This window comes from Annulohypoxylon maeteangense (assembly GCF_022496945.1).
Source record: "Annulohypoxylon maeteangense strain CBS 123835 unplaced genomic scaffold GGS22scaffold_17, whole genome shotgun sequence".
NCBI classification, from domain to species: Eukaryota; Fungi; Ascomycota; class Sordariomycetes; order Xylariales; family Hypoxylaceae; genus Annulohypoxylon; species Annulohypoxylon maeteangense.
Window position 1 is genome coordinate 727,960 of NW_025953264.1, and position 17,019 is coordinate 744,978.

The 17,019-nt window shown below is 46.1% G+C and overlaps 8 protein-coding genes across 8 annotated transcripts; 4 read left to right on the forward strand and 4 right to left on the reverse strand.

The window, feature by feature from the left end:
- Window positions 1-413: 413 nt before the first annotated feature.
- On the forward strand, window positions 414-1,081 carry GGS22DRAFT_191782 (uncharacterized protein; the record flags this gene model as incomplete). Its single annotated transcript, XM_047965171.1, has 2 exons — window positions 414-524; window positions 584-1,081. The coding sequence occupies 2 exons, from the start codon at window positions 414-416 to the stop codon at window positions 1,079-1,081; spliced, it is 609 nt and encodes a 202-aa protein (XP_047815885.1).
- Window positions 1,082-1,122: 41 nt separating this feature from the next.
- GGS22DRAFT_171417 (uncharacterized protein) lies at window positions 1,123-1,834 on the forward strand. The gene is made up of 2 exons (XM_047962598.1): window positions 1,123-1,183; window positions 1,266-1,834. The coding sequence occupies exon 2, from the start codon at window positions 1,359-1,361 to the stop codon at window positions 1,638-1,640; it is 282 nt and encodes a 93-aa protein (XP_047815886.1). The 5' UTR covers window positions 1,123-1,183; window positions 1,266-1,358; the 3' UTR covers window positions 1,641-1,834.
- An 835-nt stretch (window positions 1,835-2,669) lies between these two features.
- Window positions 2,670-3,944, forward strand: GGS22DRAFT_54010 (uncharacterized protein). The gene is made up of 2 exons (XM_047967367.1): window positions 2,670-2,899; window positions 2,957-3,944. The coding sequence occupies exons 1-2, from the start codon at window positions 2,791-2,793 to the stop codon at window positions 3,745-3,747; spliced, it is 900 nt and encodes a 299-aa protein (XP_047815887.1). The 5' UTR covers window positions 2,670-2,790; the 3' UTR covers window positions 3,748-3,944.
- A 224-nt stretch (window positions 3,945-4,168) lies between these two features.
- Window positions 4,169-5,397, forward strand: GGS22DRAFT_196211 (uncharacterized protein; the record flags this gene model as incomplete). The annotated part of the gene is made up of 3 exons (XM_047965789.1): window positions 4,169-4,245; window positions 4,302-5,242; window positions 5,313-5,397. The coding sequence occupies exons 1-3, from the start codon at window positions 4,225-4,227 to the stop codon at window positions 5,395-5,397; spliced, it is 1,047 nt and encodes a 348-aa protein (XP_047815888.1). The 5' UTR covers window positions 4,169-4,224.
- A 924-nt stretch (window positions 5,398-6,321) lies between these two features.
- GGS22DRAFT_196213 (uncharacterized protein) lies at window positions 6,322-7,027 on the reverse strand (the record flags this gene model as incomplete). Its single annotated transcript, XM_047965790.1, has 1 exon — window positions 6,322-7,027. The coding sequence occupies exon 1, from the start codon at window positions 6,919-6,921 to the stop codon at window positions 6,322-6,324; it is 600 nt and encodes a 199-aa protein (XP_047815889.1). The 5' UTR covers window positions 6,922-7,027.
- Window positions 7,028-8,462: 1,435 nt separating this feature from the next.
- On the reverse strand, window positions 8,463-9,494 carry GGS22DRAFT_196216 (kinase-like protein; the record flags this gene model as incomplete). The annotated part of the gene is made up of 1 exon (XM_047965791.1): window positions 8,463-9,494. The coding sequence occupies exon 1, from the start codon at window positions 9,339-9,341 to the stop codon at window positions 8,463-8,465; it is 879 nt and encodes a 292-aa protein (XP_047815890.1). The 5' UTR covers window positions 9,342-9,494.
- Window positions 9,495-10,201: 707 nt separating this feature from the next.
- Window positions 10,202-11,684, reverse strand: GGS22DRAFT_196218 (uncharacterized protein; the record flags this gene model as incomplete). The annotated part of the gene is made up of 4 exons (XM_047965792.1): window positions 10,202-10,832; window positions 10,890-10,973; window positions 11,026-11,151; window positions 11,205-11,684. 4 exons carry the CDS (start codon window positions 11,682-11,684, stop codon window positions 10,320-10,322), a joined length of 1,203 nt encoding a protein of 400 aa, XP_047815891.1. The 3' UTR covers window positions 10,202-10,319.
- Window positions 11,685-14,027: 2,343 nt separating this feature from the next.
- GGS22DRAFT_54019 (general substrate transporter) lies at window positions 14,028-16,694 on the reverse strand. The gene is made up of 5 exons (XM_047967368.1): window positions 16,153-16,694; window positions 15,696-16,009; window positions 14,930-15,645; window positions 14,741-14,867; window positions 14,028-14,686 (listed from the first exon to the last, which is right to left on the reverse strand). Exons 1-5 carry the CDS (start codon window positions 16,263-16,265, stop codon window positions 14,310-14,312), a joined length of 1,647 nt encoding a protein of 548 aa, XP_047815892.1. The 5' UTR covers window positions 16,266-16,694; the 3' UTR covers window positions 14,028-14,309.
- Window positions 16,695-17,019: the final 325 nt, after the last annotated feature.

Consider the following 17,019-nt stretch of genomic DNA (forward strand, 5'->3'; position numbering starts at 1 on the left):
GATCAATATAGTTGTAGCAGTGCCGCTGGTGGCTATGGTGCTGCTCTTTCTCTTTAGAGACCTCGAAGGCTCATAAATGTCGGCAGGTATCTATTAGATACAGGTGCCTACTATCTACCTGTGTAGGTACCTACAATTAATTTATGCGGATTTCTGTTCTGAAAACGGACTTTGTTTGCGCCGTAAACCCCCATCGGGGCGCCCCTTTGTCATAGCAATAATCTAGACCCGAAACGTAAGAACATCAAAGAGAACAATTATCTCGTAATTTACGAGGTTCAACTAACAATTACCATACAATTATGATTATTCTTTTCTCAAATAAAATGACTACGTTTCGAACTCTTCGGCTAGGTACCTACGAATAGCTGCTCATCAGAGGTGGGAAAAGATCTCAGGATCGCGAAGCAACAATGGGAGATCGATCTGTGCGCAATCTCCTATTTGAGGAAAAGTCGATAGTAGAGCAGCTCACGAATACGGTACATGGCGCCGTGGGATTCGCACACAATGTCCAGACCACGGTGAGTTGAATGAAGAAGCACGCATCTGTTCCCAATATCCTAACGTAATGCATGCATAGCTCGACGACATCAAAGATAACACCAAGAGGCTTTTCTGGTGGTCCTCTACATTTGTCGTCATCTGTGTAGGACTTTTCCTTCTTGGCCAACTTGTGCGTCTGCACTCTCAGATGAGCAGGATGGTCCAGTATCAAGAGATCTTTCGGAGGATGTGGGAAGAAGATAGGATACTCAAGCACGAACGACTCGAAGAGGAAAAACGGGAGAGAGGACAGAGAAGAATTGCTGCTAGAAGGAATAAAGCAAGCGCTCCAATCGCTCCGCCAAGGCGTTATGGGAGACAGGACGACGAGGAGTCGCATGCGTCGGGGTATCGGCAATCGCCATTTCGCGCTGAGGTCGACGATGCTTTAGATGCTGTACCACCGTCGGGGCCGCAGCGCGATGAATGGATTCGTGCACTGGCGGATATGACACAAGAAAGTCGGCGAGCTCATTATCAACAGCAACAAGAGGACGACGACGAAGAAGAAGAGATTTGGGGGAGACGGTCGTAATCTGGAGAGTTGGATAATTAATTGGATGAAGCTTCCTTTGTCGTGGACGCCCTCGTATGCGTGTGCCAGGAGAGACACTTGTGGCTGGCGGAATTCTAACCCCTAAAGGAGGATGGTCAGTTGTGCCCTCATGAAGCGCCAAGGGGCACATCCATAAACCCCTTTCCTAAGCCTAGATACCTACCTATTCAAACGATTTTTTTGATACTTGAGTGCCTTCTTCCGTACTCGTCTATAACAGGATGAGGGAATGTAGTCGCTGGCGCCGGTGCCGCATATGTCAAAGCTACACATCGGGCCACCGATATGGTGGTTTCAGTCAGTACTTGTGCTCGCCATACTTAATGCATCCGATAACATTGTAGCCCCTTTGTCGCAGTGTGTCATCATAATAGACTTCGAGACTATAGATCTAGGGGCCCCTTGTAGGAGGAAGTCGTGCGGTACGGTATCGTTTGCGATTGGCCCCGCCGCGATTACTACCCTTTTTGCGGCGAACTTCCATAGGTTCGGCATTGTAGAATACGGACCTATTCATCTGTTGGGTCGATATGATTAATCTTCATGACTGTTCCGAGACGATCCCAAGTGTTTTCACGAATATCATAAATATCAATCATGAAGCCAAGGCCTAGAAACTGATCTTCCGAGTTTCTGGAGATCTCATCTTAGAGATCTAAGATCTTCGGATTTGCGCCCACCGCATCGTTAGCCGCTCATCATGTTATGCGTTAGTGAAGGGGAAGTTTCGATAGGATTCTTAGCATCGTCACTAAGATGCGCATGAGATATTCGCAAACTAGGTTCGAAAGAAGTCCCAATGAATTATTCGAAAAGCTCACCGATTGGCTAATCAGTTCGGTTTCAGTTGCTTGGTTAAGAGATTTTCCCAGGGGATGTTTGAGCCCCTGTCGCTATGTCTGACAAATGTGAGAACCGTAGGGACGTCTTGGCAGTTGTCTTGGCGGACTGTAGGTAGAAGGTACGGCGAGCACCTACATGATAATATTTTAAAAGTTTGGGTAGCATTAGTATGGAAATGCGACAAGACAAATAGCTGGAAGTGTCGACACCGTATTTTTAATGGGTGTTTTCGATTACTACATTGGTAGTATAACGTGAACTGGCGAATCGTACCGGTATCAGATCATGAATCCGAGCGATAAAACAATTCTTTAGGTCAATGTTTTTGCGGAATATTGTTAGCGATAGCGGGGGGTTTTGGGTGCTGAAGAACTCGAAACGTAGAATCTTCAAACTCGTGGCTGTGTATTTCTAGGGAGTGTTCAGCGTGAATTCAGAGAGAAAATCATCTTAGCCGAGACCCGAAACGTGGGGATCTCGTATACTTAAATGCGATTGGTTGCACAGTTACTACATGGACGGTGTTTTGCCCATCGTTTCGAAACATCAGATGAATACTACCTTCGAGATAGAAGCGATTGGTTCAATGTTGGCATGATAGTAAGTGTAAACGATGTTAGAAGCTATGCCCGCCGAGGCCTGCCGATTTGCCTCAGTCGAGATGGCGTATATAAGACTCGATGGAAACTGGTGTAAGTGAACATCTCTTCTCTCATCGGCATCAAGCTACAGCCTCGAATTCACACTTAATTCACTTTTCTCTTCAATTCCCTTTGATTTCGATAGCCCTGGCGGCATTTTATATTATTCCTATTCCTATTCATTAATCAGCATAAGCCGCCAGGATGCGCTACTCACTCATAACCGTCTCAGGCGTACTCGCCGTTGCTTCTGGACACGGCCTTGTGACGTCTATTAAGGGAGCTAATGGGGTGACAATGCCCGGTCTTAGTGGTAAGTTTAATAGAAAATCCCCGTGCTTATAGGCTGGTTATTAACTAGAGTTTTTAGTTGCCGATGGAACGCCACGAGACTGCAGCTCCAATGCATGTGGCTCTCAGGCGGATACCGCTATCATCAGGGACCGCGAGATCACTAGTGGCAAGGCCTCCCCTCTCGGTCGAACCCAGGGCAACGGCCCTATCGACGCCGCCACCATGATACAGAGTTTCATGGGCGGCGCAACTGCCCCTAAAAACAACGGCTCGGCTGCTTCGGTTGGCGTTGAAGACCAAATTCCGGCGAACGCTGGCAAGCGAGACAACTTCTTCGTCCGTGGGCTCAAAGACTTGCTTGGGGGCCTAACGGGCAAGAGCGGTGGCACAAAGACCTCGGCCGCGCAAGAAACATCGGTTGCCGCCACCGCTGGCAAGGGCGCTACCTCCGGTCTACCGACTTCAGCCGACGATGGGTCAATCACTATGAACTTCCGACAAATCAACCAGGACGGCGCCGGTCCGATAACAGCTGCTGTTGATGGAACTTCAGGAGGTACAAAAGAGGATGCGTTCAAGACGGCCGAGGTCACGCAAGACGTGCCCGGAGCGGGATTCCTAGGACTGTCCTTGGCTACCAACACGGATTTCCCGCTAACCGTTCAAATGCCGGCGGGCATGACTTGCGACGCAACTGTCGGCGGTGCCAGCAATGTCTGTGTCGTGCGAGTCCGAAATAACGCTATCGCTGGGCCATTCGGTGGATCCGCAGCTTTCACTCAGTCTCCTGCTGCACGCAAGAGGGCTTTGAACTACCGCATGAAGATGAAGCGCCAGAGTGAGCAGAACCGCCGCCTTCGGAAGTAAGAGCAATAGGTACGGATTGTATGTACTATGGGATAAAGGTTATGAAGGCGTTGGGACTCGACGGGTCGAGATCGGATATTTGGGTTTATAGTTCTTATACCTCATGGTTTGGCTGATAGAGAATTCTGGTGATTCTAGGAAATTATATTATTGGTTACGTTGACGTTTGGTGCAAGCATTTGAATTTTGAATTGTGAAGCAGCTGAAAGAATCCATGAATGGGCTGAAGTTTCGGGGAGTTAGCTAGGGCGTTAGCGTGCTGCTAGCGCTGAAGCTCGGTCCAGTCCAGCACGAGCCATCGCGTTATTTCCCCTCCATAACCCGTAAATAATAACGCGCTCTCTTTCCTACCGGCGCGTCTTAGTATTATTTAATGTTCATTTATCTCAGACAATCTTATGCTTATACATCTATCTTGTACATACTCCGTAATTCCTCAAGATCTTATTAACTCTTATAGAATCATCTATTCCAATCATGTCAAATAAAAGTTCTACGGTACAATAGAACCCATGCCCTAGATATGAGTTAGCTAGAATACTAACGAACTGCAGGCGAGGCGGCCAGCCCTTCAAGATGCCAGTAAACGGGTGAACCAAACACCTATTCCCGCTCCGACGATTCCGTACCTTATGAAGTGTGCAAGTCAACCTGTTGCTCCCGCTGTCACTACCGTAATTCCCGCCACAGCCCCTAAAACCACAAATAACAAGAAGCGCAAGTCAGACACAACACTGGAAGATGAAATCGCTGCATACAAGCAACACATGGACCTCGACTATTCCACAATAGATTTAGAGATTAACATGACCTGCAACCAAGTTCGTGGCAAGATCAACAAGCTGGTCGATAATGGCATAATGAATAAGACCGAGTTTGCCAGGACTATCGGATGCACCGCCAGTAGTCTTAGCACATTTTTGTCCAAACGTGGGTCCATGGAGGGACAGAATAGCAACGTGTATGTAAATGCCTGGGAGTGGTTCAAGCAACGGGATGTTGCCGGCCTCAAGATGCCAAACGCGAAAAAGGCACGGAAGGCGAAAGAAGCTACAGCCGCTAAGACCGACATCGGTGGGCCAGGGACCCGCAAGGCGGCTGCGCCGCCTGTATCCGCAGTCGATATCAGCGGCGTTCAGCTACCAGGAGAAGAATCGGACGAAGTCGCTGTCTACGACACATGCGACGAGGTCCGCAGGAAGGTGGAGGAGCATCTGGATACTCCGGGCATAACCGCTGCGCAGTTCTGTCGCGACATCTACGCGCAGCTCTCGCAACCCACCATCAAGCCCTTCCAATCGAAGCAGCTCAACGACTTCCGCAACAAGCAGGGCTCGAATGCTGGGTGCATGAGCAAGGTCTTCTACGCCGCCTACGTCTACTTCGAGAAGAAGCGGATCGCCGCGGGCGAGCCTAAGAGCGATCATCGGGTCAACATGGAGAGGATTTGGGGTGAAAAGGGAGGCTTCGATCTTGAGCATGACGATCGATGCGGGTGAGTCTCGTTCCAACCTACCTATCTTGGTTTTAATTAAGATTTTTTATTAACGTGACTGGTGATGTAGCGTTTGGGTTGGTCCTGGCGAAACATTCTTTATTGATCAATACGGACAACTACATTTCAACAACAGTCGTGATGTCTTTATCTAGGCAGTGGATGGAACACCAATCCTTTGAAGTGTTCGGAACTAGGGCGATATGTTGATATATTAGGGGCAAGGATTTGTACACTAGGATGATGGCAACATCGACGTCGGAAAATGGATTGCTGAGGCATCTATGGGAATTAAATAAGTGTGTTGATACTATTTCAGAGTATTATATTTTATCTTTAATGGACTTGCTCTCTTATGCAAGAAGTCCAGTGAAATATGCCCTCCAGTGAACTCTTTGAGCACTCAGTTGGAATATTGACAATTGAGAACAGGCAGTGTTATTGCTATTATAATAACTTTTCAATGCGTTTCATACTGATTTCAATATTGAGGTTCCAACTTCCTGGTTCGTTGATTGCGAACATTGGATTACCATTCTTGGCCATTTGGTCGAAAATGGGAGATTCTTACTGGCCGGAAACCATTAGCGCTCTCTAGATCCCATTTACAGTGGTGGTAGTAGGTAACTAGCACCTACCAAGTTTGCTACGCATCTAGACTGATAAGAGCTGTGGTATAGTCGACCGTCCCATCAAACAACCTTGACTTATTCACATGTTATATTAGTTACTTCATAGCCATAAGTAAAAATACCTAGTACTTAACATCAATTAGATTAATAGAGCGGGCATATACCTGGAATACTTCAATCTTGTTAGTTGGTAAGTCCATCCATGGATATCCGAGACATTCCCACCAACATCCACTAACTAGAAAGCCAAGGCGCCCTAACCTTAGCAGACCTTCCAGCACCTAACCCGTTTGAAATCGTGCAGCAATCCTCTAACTCCCCACCTTTACAATCATACTTGACTGCAGTCAGTTCTTTATCGAAATTTCTTGGTGGCTATGCTGTGGAATTTGGAATATGACATTTTCCAGGAAACCCACTCGTTCCCTAACGATAATGACACTCTCTCTAACTCTCCGGAGATGCTTTACTCAAAATCACAACCCCATATGATTCAACTGCCTCGTTTGTCGCCGAAACCCGAAGCTCTGGTAGCGCAGACGCTAGGTTACATAGCCCAACAACTTCACCAGTACCACCAATCGCCTTGAGATGTCCAAACGCTTCACGGATCTGACAGAGAGCACGGCTGCTCTTGGCAAGTGTCTTGATTGATTCTACCCCGCCATGCATGAATACTGCGTCAAACATCTCAGCGGTAGACTGCATATCTTTTAGATGGTGGTTAGGTTGGGCAACGCTACCGGGTTTTTTCGATGCACCTGCTGTGAATACCTCAGATCGGCGCGGGCCGATGGTAAAAGGAGGGGTGCTAGCAGCTTTGGTTTTTGCTTTCACAGCGCTGTAGGCAGTGCTGTCAAAACTGTCTGTTATAATAATATCAACTCGACAGCTCGGTTTGGTCGGCGGGAACTCTAGCTGGCTACCTAAATTACTAGCATTCTTGCCGTGGTTTGTTCTTGTCTCATTTTCGGATTTCGTTCCTCCAACTAACTCGGCAACGATCTGAGCGAGTCCTATATCAATATCCGCATGTCGTTGAGACATGCATTCATACACAATTGGATACTCGCAGTAATGTACCTAACTTGGATGATAAGGCGAAAGTTAGATGACTCTTCAAGTTCCGACAAGCTGTTATAGAATAGCTGGGCCTAGTTGTAGTGTTCTCTAAATTTAGCGCCCTTAGTGCGCGCCTGGTCACCTTAGCTGTTGAAGCGGGGCTTGGATAAGCCCCTTCCTCTGCAGTTACTGGTCCAATCTGTTAGGTAAATAATTGACTTCCCCCTAGACCGTCGCGGTGGAAGTTCATAACAGGGCAGACTGGTTTATTGATAGAGTTCTCGCCAATTAATCCCTAGCCTGGAAAATTGTGTATCAAAGTAGCTGAGATTGCATCCTCAGAGAAGAGTATCATCCGAATGAGCGATTCCTGGAACCACTGCTAAAGTCAATCTTACATGTCAAAAATTGAATTGAAGAAGAGAATCTTTACTGTGAGATGTACAGAATGCGGCCTGCTTAGGTTGGTAGTCTGGTAGAAGTACTCTTCAACGATCTTGTTGAGTTCGAATGCGTCCTCTATAATACCCGGAGCTTTTATTTCGCAAGTCGGCATACCCCTGTAATCTTGAGGTGGCCTATTAATTGCGCACCCTACGTAGGCCAATCACACAGGTTATATTGGATAGCAAATACCGAATCGAGAAAGCTTAAATGCTAGGTATGGTAGCATGGTAGATCCATTGTAACTGCCAACTTCTCTAGGGGTAAAACTCCAGATGGCAGTCACTTGTCGCTTAATCAGATAAATACATATGTGCCTACCTAGTACCTAATAAAACGTACTAATGACAATTCGAAGCCTCTCATATGTCCTCACCTAAACACCTTTTTAGATCCTCAAAGTTTTTATTCTTTAATTCCGAGGTCTCTTAAATATAGTTAATTAGTACCTAATCCACATCACAACCCGTTTCTTCAGAGAGAGCTATGATAATAGGGACTTACATATGCCCAGGTGCATGGAATTCAACTAAATTAATTAAGCAGATTCTATTTAGGTTGGTACCTAGGTATTAGCCAAGTCAAGCAAGCCCGATCACGGATGCCCAGTGGTGGAATTCCCATATGAACAGCTGGTGTTATGAGCGCAAAGAACCTGAGAGGTAGGTTTATTAGGTACCTAGGTACCTACCTATCCCCACAGCTTCCAGTGTAGGTAACTAATACAAAGTTTTAGTGCTGTGATTGGCAGTAAGCGTTGGTAATATAATCAAGAGGATAGATGGTCTCGTACTCAAGTTTCAGGGCAGTACTTTAGCGCTTTACGAAAAGTCTTCTAGAAAACAGTTTCTACCTGCCTTTCCATGAATTATAAAAAACATGTCACTTAGTCATAGATGAAGACACCTTTTATTTATTTGACCTTCAATTTACAGTGTTCATCACCATGTGCTATAAGCTCTGCAATTAATTGATACGCCTCTTTTTGCGTCCACAATGTGTCTCCCCGAATAAAATGTCCGTCTCTAATCGCCGTGTTCCAATATGTCTGTAGAGATTGAAGCCGTCTGATTAACTAGTAATCAATTGTATAGGTAGGTTGAATCTGGTCGCGATTGACGGGTGGGCACCGTGTGTCTCATCATTGTCGTGCGAGCGACAGGTCGGAAGATTTGAACTGGACTTGACAGCTTCATCCAGTTTGAGCGGCAGAAGTTATTACAGCGATGCTGGCTGAAGAAAGAGCTGATGCCGACGGGACCTAGGTCAGTCACACCATAGTCGCGATTACGCGACAGAATTACCGGGTCGGAGAGGACAACCTCGTGCTGATAAACGCCCCCCTGAATATCGCACAGAACGAACTGGCCGCCCGAGATGTGATAGCTGAAGTGGCTGAGGGCCTGCATGGCCTCTCCCCACGGAATTGAATCATCAAACCATCCGCTGTTGCTATTAAACTTTTGATAGTTCTGGATAAAAGGTTCGCATAGTACATGTTGACCTGCCCATTTGGAGGGATTCTGGAATTTCCATACCGCAGGTACGTTGACTTTGACGGATTTATTGATTATATTGAGTTCGTTAAATTTGTTAACGATATCCAAGGCCTTGTCAGCGGCTTTAATGTCGAGAGTGAAGTAGTCTGCCTCGAAGACGGCACCTGTCTTGAACCACTTTACAACGCATGGCTGACCATGGCGAGGGCCTGAGGTGTAGGTTCCCTTAGCGACCCACCGGAATGAACCTTCAGAGAAGGGGTTGTCGAGATCCCACATCTCGACGTCGGCAGAACTGGAGATGTTGTATCTGCCACTATCAAAATTACCAGCAGATGGGGTATCGTTGCGGTGCCCATGAACGCAGGCTGCACACCGCGATACACCGACGCCTAGAGAATACTGGTTGGCTGTGTATGATGATCGAGGCAGGCTGCGTTGGCAAGAAGCACAATCGCGCATTTTGAGGATTATCTGCCTCCTAGGTAGGTGCGTATAAAAGTTGTTAAGATAAAGGCTATGATGCGGTATTAAGAATTGAGGATTAATGTTATTGTGTCGAAGAACGAAAGGGACAGCCACGAAAAGAAAGTTTCAAAAGCTTTTATAACCTCCCTACCCTGACGATGAACGTGTGTTGCGCCTTCTCTACCTAGATATATACCTAGGTAGGTACTAGGTATAAGGTACGTATGGTACTGTTTCACCTACCAAAAATTACGAAAACTTTTAACAACCACCGATAATGTCCGCAATCAGCTACCAATATGTTGGTAGCCTATCGGCCTAGACTACTTCGGATCCATGGATATTTCCAATTACAATTCCACCCTTGAAATAATATCGATTCGTTTGAATGCAAATACTGATTTGCATGGGATGAACGAACATCAATTGATTCTAAATTTTCGTCGCGTGGTACGAAGTACTTTGTCATATATCGTACCTTGCTATGTGGGTAGCAGCGGTAGACCTATCTGACAGGTCGGTCCTACAAACAAGATAAGTCTCGTATAAGCTATCACATATCAATAATAAGAATTCTGTAGGATTTCCGTGGGAAAGTAGCTGATTTTCTTAGGTGCTACACCCCACGGTGCTACTCCCCTCAGTGCGAACCCCGCTAATAAACTCGTCTAGATCCTAGATCCCGCTGCCGCTGCCCGCTCAACCAAACAGAAAACTAGTGTTTCTGTTGACATCCTCATTCTTTTACTGTTTGTAATAATGGTTGTAAATAATGCAGCTCTTTTTCAAGGAAGAAAAAGAGATATGAAATCAATTCACGATTACTCAAGTTAAGTCTTAACCTAAGTTTAGCCTACATAACGTCTACCCGGCAAACCTGTTCCGAACATGGAATGTATCCACGTCCACATCGCCCTTTTTATTCATACCTACATTAGTAGGTACTACACTAGGTAGGTATTCATACCGATATCAGCCATCGAGCGGGGGATAAACCGAGTCCCCATTTTTGCGGAATGGAGACCAGAGATCATGGTCATCGGAGCCCATGGACTGATCGCTATATGCGCCTTCCGCACTCTGAGCTGTTTGGCTGAATTTGCCCGCATCCGTGTTATTTGGAGGAAACCTCGTCGGGTGGACCAGGGATTGTTGTGATACAAGTTGAGCTTGATACGTATAGTTCTGGTGAGAAGTCTCTTCAAGAACTTCTGGGTTGCCAGCGTTATTGATGGAGATTGCCCTCTGTGCCGAGGAACTGTCGCTTGAGAACTCTGCTTGCTCTCCAGTAATATCGCGGCGAGGTCTTTTTGCTCTACTTTCAAATGTAGCGGTCTGTTTCGGAACGCTGCCGTAGGTCTGGCCGTCTCGATCAACTAGTTTACCATCTGCCGTAGCCTTGATATCGTTCTCAACAATAATGCGAGAACCAATTGAAACCTTGGTAGATCGATGACTGTTAACCTTCCTGTTCGCGGCTTTTTGCTTTGAAGGTATTAGCTAACACAGGCCTCTTCGTATGCTGAGATCGTATGAGCTTACCGCGAGTTCCGACTTGGGTCGCCAAGCAAGACGATGCTTGAAGATTTCATCCTGGAAAAGGGATACAACGATATCTTTCGAAGACTAATGGCTATTAATACCTATTAATATAGCAATGCCTTAAGTTTCAACATACCTTTAAAGCCTCGCAAACTCCATCGAACCTCTCTTTGAATGTGTTATACACATTATATACTGATGCTGTAGAGGAATGATAGTTGGGGAGGTTACACCGTCCCCCTTGTGCATCGTGTATTGACATCTGGTTACACTAATATTAGTCTCAAAACATCCCTCAAACTTGAATTTACTTACCAGTAAAGGCCAGAGGACCAGCTCAAACTCCAAATCAGAATATGTTCTCTGTTGAATGCGCTTGAGGCCTCTAGAGCCTTCAGGTTCGAATATATTGCTGCAGTCATTCGCTGCGTCAAAGAGTCTCTTCACGAGTTCCTGCTGCTTCTTGGCATCAGATGGGAATTCGGAATGATCCCATTCAGGCCTGTTATGAATCTGAAGGTATATCTTATTAACTTTATGACAATCATCAATGTTTTGGATCCATGACTGGAAGGTGCCAGTTCTCGTAGCCATCATCGTATCCATCTGCGATGGAGTCTCAGTAGTTTGAGGATTTTCCAGTGGCGGTAGGAAAGCAGAGGCATTTCCACTTGTAGGCACTCGACTGGTCTGGGATGGGAAGGTGGGATGGTAGAGATCAGTCATAGCATGTCTGAAACCTCCATTGCGGACTGAAGAAAAGGGGGGAGGCGCAAAATTATGATTGTAATCCATTATCAGAGGTATATATTCGGAAACTAGTAAATGATATTAGTAATGTGAGTAGAGTACGAAAAAGAAACATATGTCGACTCATGAGAAATAAAACCGCGAAGGTAAAAGGGGGGACGTCAACAGTTGGCGTTGAGGTAGGCTTAAGCGATACTCATCTTTGGGATATCTGCAATAAAAATAATATATTCTGTGAAAAGAAAAGATTCCTCTTACCTCGTAAATTGCGTGAACGATGAGAAAGAATTGTGATTAGCGTTGATCAGCGTTGGGGGATAAAAGGAGGTTGAGAATCAGAGGAGAAGACCTTGTTAAATAGGTTATGAGATAGGTAGATAGAATTTGAAAAGGGATACACGCTAGCGTGAATCATCCTCAGTAAATATACACAGAGGTAGTCCACATATGAACTCAGGGTATGGGGAGCTTGGATGTATGTCGATGGGAGGCTGCACTATGTGACTCGAGGGAGGAGGATACAGAAACGGGATAGGTGAGAAAGGCGAGGCTAATGATTGAGGTGCTTTCCTGTGACCTGTAGCATCGTCAAGATCAATGCTGTCCTTACTGCTCCTTAGAGAGAAAATACATTACGATTGAGTCCTATGTGTTCTTGAGTGTACAAGAATTCAACAGTGTTAATAAAAATCGAAGAAATGAGGAGCATGTCCATCTTGAACGGCTAATCACAAGCGCAAATGATGCTATTCCCATACAATCTTCATGAGATAAGTGAGTAATACCTTACTTAGATTTTCACAAGTAATAATAGCTTGTCAGCGACTTAAGAGACCACTAGCATCCGTATAATCATAGTATGATAGTCTTGATCATAACCAGAGATCACGATTAAAATAAATAGTGAGAATACTATCGAATGGAAGATGCCAAATTCAAATAGTCACCTTGGTTTAGAGATCCGGACAGAAACCGAGTGATTTACTCATTTTAAAAGTGCATGAATCATTCGTTACACCCATCAAGACAGAATGTGTTGTTTTAGGAGATGGTCTCGAAAAGATATTGAGTACCTACTAGGATGGATACTTCAGATATCCAAACAGCGTGAGCGTGAAGTGTCCGAATGCCTTCTCTACTGTAATTGTGGATCGTTAAATTACCTAGTATTCAAATCCATCTACAGATAGGGTCCCATGGTATATAATTAGGTGTAATTGTCACGCAAAAAGGAAAGGCGAAAAAAAAAACATACAACACCGGGGATTCGCTGGTCGTCACCGACCCAACTACTAATCCGGCGGTAGCCAGCTTATCTATGGGAGAGCGGACGGGATCCCGAGCTTTCTAGCTCCTATGGTCGTATGTGATAGGTAGAAGTATAATTTAGGTTTATATTATTGAAGGGTCCACGTTGTAGGAAATTGATCGCCTATGTAAAACAGACAGAATTTTATCCCCATACGTTTTTGCGCTCCCTCTTTTGCTTCATTTTATGACGCTAGCAAAATCGGACAGTCTACTTTCTCAGGTTTCGCATAGAAAAGCCACACATAATAAACTAACTACTTGCTAATTGCAATTAAACATATGATTGGAATCATTTCTAACATGGCAATGTGATCACTTAGAGGAACTTCCAGTGTAATACTTTCAATTGATGCTGTTTGCTTTTATCGAGTATTAGATCTGCATTGTTACATAATTATTAAATACTCCAACTGTTTTACACTATAAATGCATAAGCTGCATTAGAAGGATATATGGTGCTTAACGTAAGCTATCACATGGCTTTTCTTCATCAAGAATCACCTCAATCGTCTTATCGTGATGCGGGAATCGCAGAGATTCAATATCGCAGTGGTCAAGAGCAACCCTCGTATAACACAGAATGATCTAACGAAGTTAGGCGTAGAGTAAGAAGGAGTCGGCTCGCGGTGCCGAGATGTCGGTCCCGCGGCACAAAGCCCGATGAATTGGATGCGGTACTACTTATGCTCGGATTTGCCGCCGACTCGGCCGGCAATGTTGAATAAAGCGCCTCATTATACTTATCAACGAAGCTAAAGGCGTACGTACGTCATTGGTACCTGCCTAGATACGTGATATCTATCCGAACAAGCTAACGTTTGTGACTTTGTTAGACAGTTTTACTATTGTTTGAACGTGGCAAACAATAGACAAAGCCCTTAAAACAGCATTGAACTTTTCAAGTGGCTAATTCCTTTGTACGACCAGATAGGCATTATTCCCGAAGTCTTCGATACGCCGGTGACGTAATTCTATATGTCGTGATTAACCTCTATCGGTCATCCCGAAGGTTTAGGGGGGAGAAAGGCTCTCGGGCATGGGGTTATTGGAGACACATCAAAGCTAGCAATTTGTTAGGGGTAGAATAGATAGTTGTTGGAGTGTATTATTTGCAACAAGACATTAGGACTGCGAATTGCCAAGGGCATCCTGTCTTGTTCGTGGTGGTATCAGGAGGTGTGTCTGAACCCATCACCTAGTCTAGGTCTATGTAACTCTATCTAGGTAGGTTGGTAAGATTTACGGTCAATATTAGTCAAAGAAAGTTAGGTTTGGATTGACATTCAAGCAACCATAATTCTTGCAATGGTCAACCATATTATTGGTATCAACTAGAAGCACTACAAGTCAATGAAACCCTTAGTTTTCAAGCTCCTCGTGACTTCCAGACTCCTCCTCACTCTTCTCACTGAGAGCCTTCTCTTCTACCACACCAGCAGGGCCAGCGGCATGCGCAGCACCCCTCGCGGCAGTGTCGATGAGACCATACTTGAGGGCCTCCTGCTCAACCTGCTCGGGCGTGAGCAGAGGCAATTCCTCCGCAGCGCGAACGTAAGAAATATTCTCCACGAAACCCTTGGCGAAGATGATATCAATCTCCTCAAGCGAACGCTTAGCGGTCTCAGGGTAGAAGAAGTAGATGATTGGTATGAAGCAGGCATTGACAGCAGCAAAGAATAGGTAGGTACCCCAGCCGATATTGGCAATCATGACTGGTGTCACCATGACGATCAAGACTATTTCGAAGGTTAGGCACTACCACTCTAAATTGAGGTAAACAAAGCACTTACAGTTGAAAAGCCAGTTTGTACATGTCGAAGTAGCATTTGCCTTCGCGCGAGTCTTAATAGGGTTGATCTCAGCAGGGTACAACCATGGAAGCGGGAGCCAAGTCGCTCCGAATGAGGCGATGTACGTCTAGCAGTTGGTTAGCATCTTCTTTGTCGAGGGGATCGAAATACCCGAGATAGGGGACTTACAAAGAGACCAACAGCTGCACCCTTAGCGGCAGACGTCGTACCAGGAATGAGGCAAGAGAATGTGATAACCATAGACAAGCATTGTCCGATGGATCCGTAGAGGAAGAGCTTTCGTCGACCGACACGCTCGATGATGAACCAAGAGGTTGTGGCAAAGATGGCGTAGACAATCATGTTGACGCCACCCATGAGCAGAGCCATGTTTTCGTCGCCGACAGTGATTTGTGCCTCGAACAGGATAGGGAAATAGTAAATGACGGCATTACATCCACCAATCTGCTGCATCAACTGACTGCTAGAACCGATCAACATACGTCGAAGATGTTGAGTCTTGCCACCAGTAAGAAGTGCCTTGACGGGAGTGCTCTTGCGGCCAGAGAAACCACTGGCGCGGATAGAGTCCAGAATGATATCTCGTTCAGCTGCGGTCTCCTCGCTGCCTAACTCGTAGCCTCGAAGAGCTGCGATGACTCGCTCAGCATCCTCATAGCGCTCATGAGTAAGGAGCCAACGTGGGCTCTCAGGCAAGAAGATCATGCAAATGCAGACGACGAAACCAAAGATGGTCTGGAAAGCGATAGGAAAACGCCAAGAAAGGTCCTCACTGCCATAGCTGCAGCCGTAGTCAATCCAGTAAGCGATCACAGTACCAAATGCAATGATACCGCCTTCGATACAGATGAGCAAACCTCGGTTGGACGTTTTACTACATTCGGCTGTAATGACGTTAGAATTAAGCAAACCCAAAGCATCTGCGAGTACATACCCTGATATGTCGGAATAGTAGAAGTATTAATGCCGTTTCCTACACCAGTAACCACTCTGCCGATGATGAACTGAGCAAGAGGCGCGTGACCTGGGAACGAAGTAACTTGAATAGTGGCTCCAATAATCATGATAGCTCCACCGATGATCATGGCTTTCCGTCGACCCAAAACATCGCCAACAGCGAGAATGAACATAGCGCCAATAAGACATCCGATTTCGTAGATTGCAGTAACGAGACCTTGCATAGTCGCATTGTTCCTTACTTCCGTGAACACATTTGCGAAGTGGTGGGATCCGATAATTCCACTCATACTATCGTCCAATTAGCGACTTCAAACTTACGCTTACTAGAGGACACCCTCAGACGCGTTTGGTCCCCATTAAGGTTGCTGGAAAATCCAACGAGGCCAAGGCCGAGACCGGTCCCGGTTTGGGGGGGTAATGCTGCAACTTACACTCCTTGATCATAACCGAATAGCAGGAAACCGGTGGTCGCGACGGTACTGACGGCCAAAGAGAGTGGCCGGCCCCGAAGGCCCATATATGTCGGCGTGGTTGGTGATGCCATCTTGAACTATATTCCGGACGTGATGAACGGAGCCGGTATGTGTTTCTCAAGTGTCCACAATTTGGATGTTGGTCGAGCACCCGAGCGTCGATTAGATAACTCGGCGTAATGAGCGACAGAATTTCACCGACTCCAGATTTTCAATCTTGCACCGGACTGAAGGGTCAGATGGGAGTTGTGGGAGAGAAGATCTGGAGTCTGGAGAGTCTGGAGAGGCGGGACGGACCCTCATATAAGAATGGAGAAAACCCTTGTTTGAGCTGACAAAGGACGACATCGGGTTCGTGAGAACTGGAGCCGGTACACTTTTGTACGCAGATAACCGTGGCAATCAGACCGGCTCACACACCCTTCCTGGATCTCGAACCAAGCTTTCCTCCGGTGTGACAATTGCGACTGTAACCCTGCAGGGTCCTGCATGCCTGTTGGTCAAGGCCGGTCTGCCTGCTGATCTTGCCGATCTCATAAAATTTCCATTTGCTGACATGCCTTCTGGCGGGCTGGCGGGGTACGTGCGAGGTACGTTCTTTTTCTCATGTTACCATGTCAGGTATGCTCTGCATCTATCGTGGTATGATGGCTAGAGGCATATGAGGTCATAGTTCCAGTATTTCCTCGGCTCGGCCAAGGGGAGAATAGTAAGACTTGGATTGGGCTGAGCTAACTGGTTGGCCTCAGGGGTCTGGCGGAATTATCCATGCACGGAAGTGGAATGGCTTGCCCTGACTGGGTGCTAGCTCAGATGTAGTCGCGT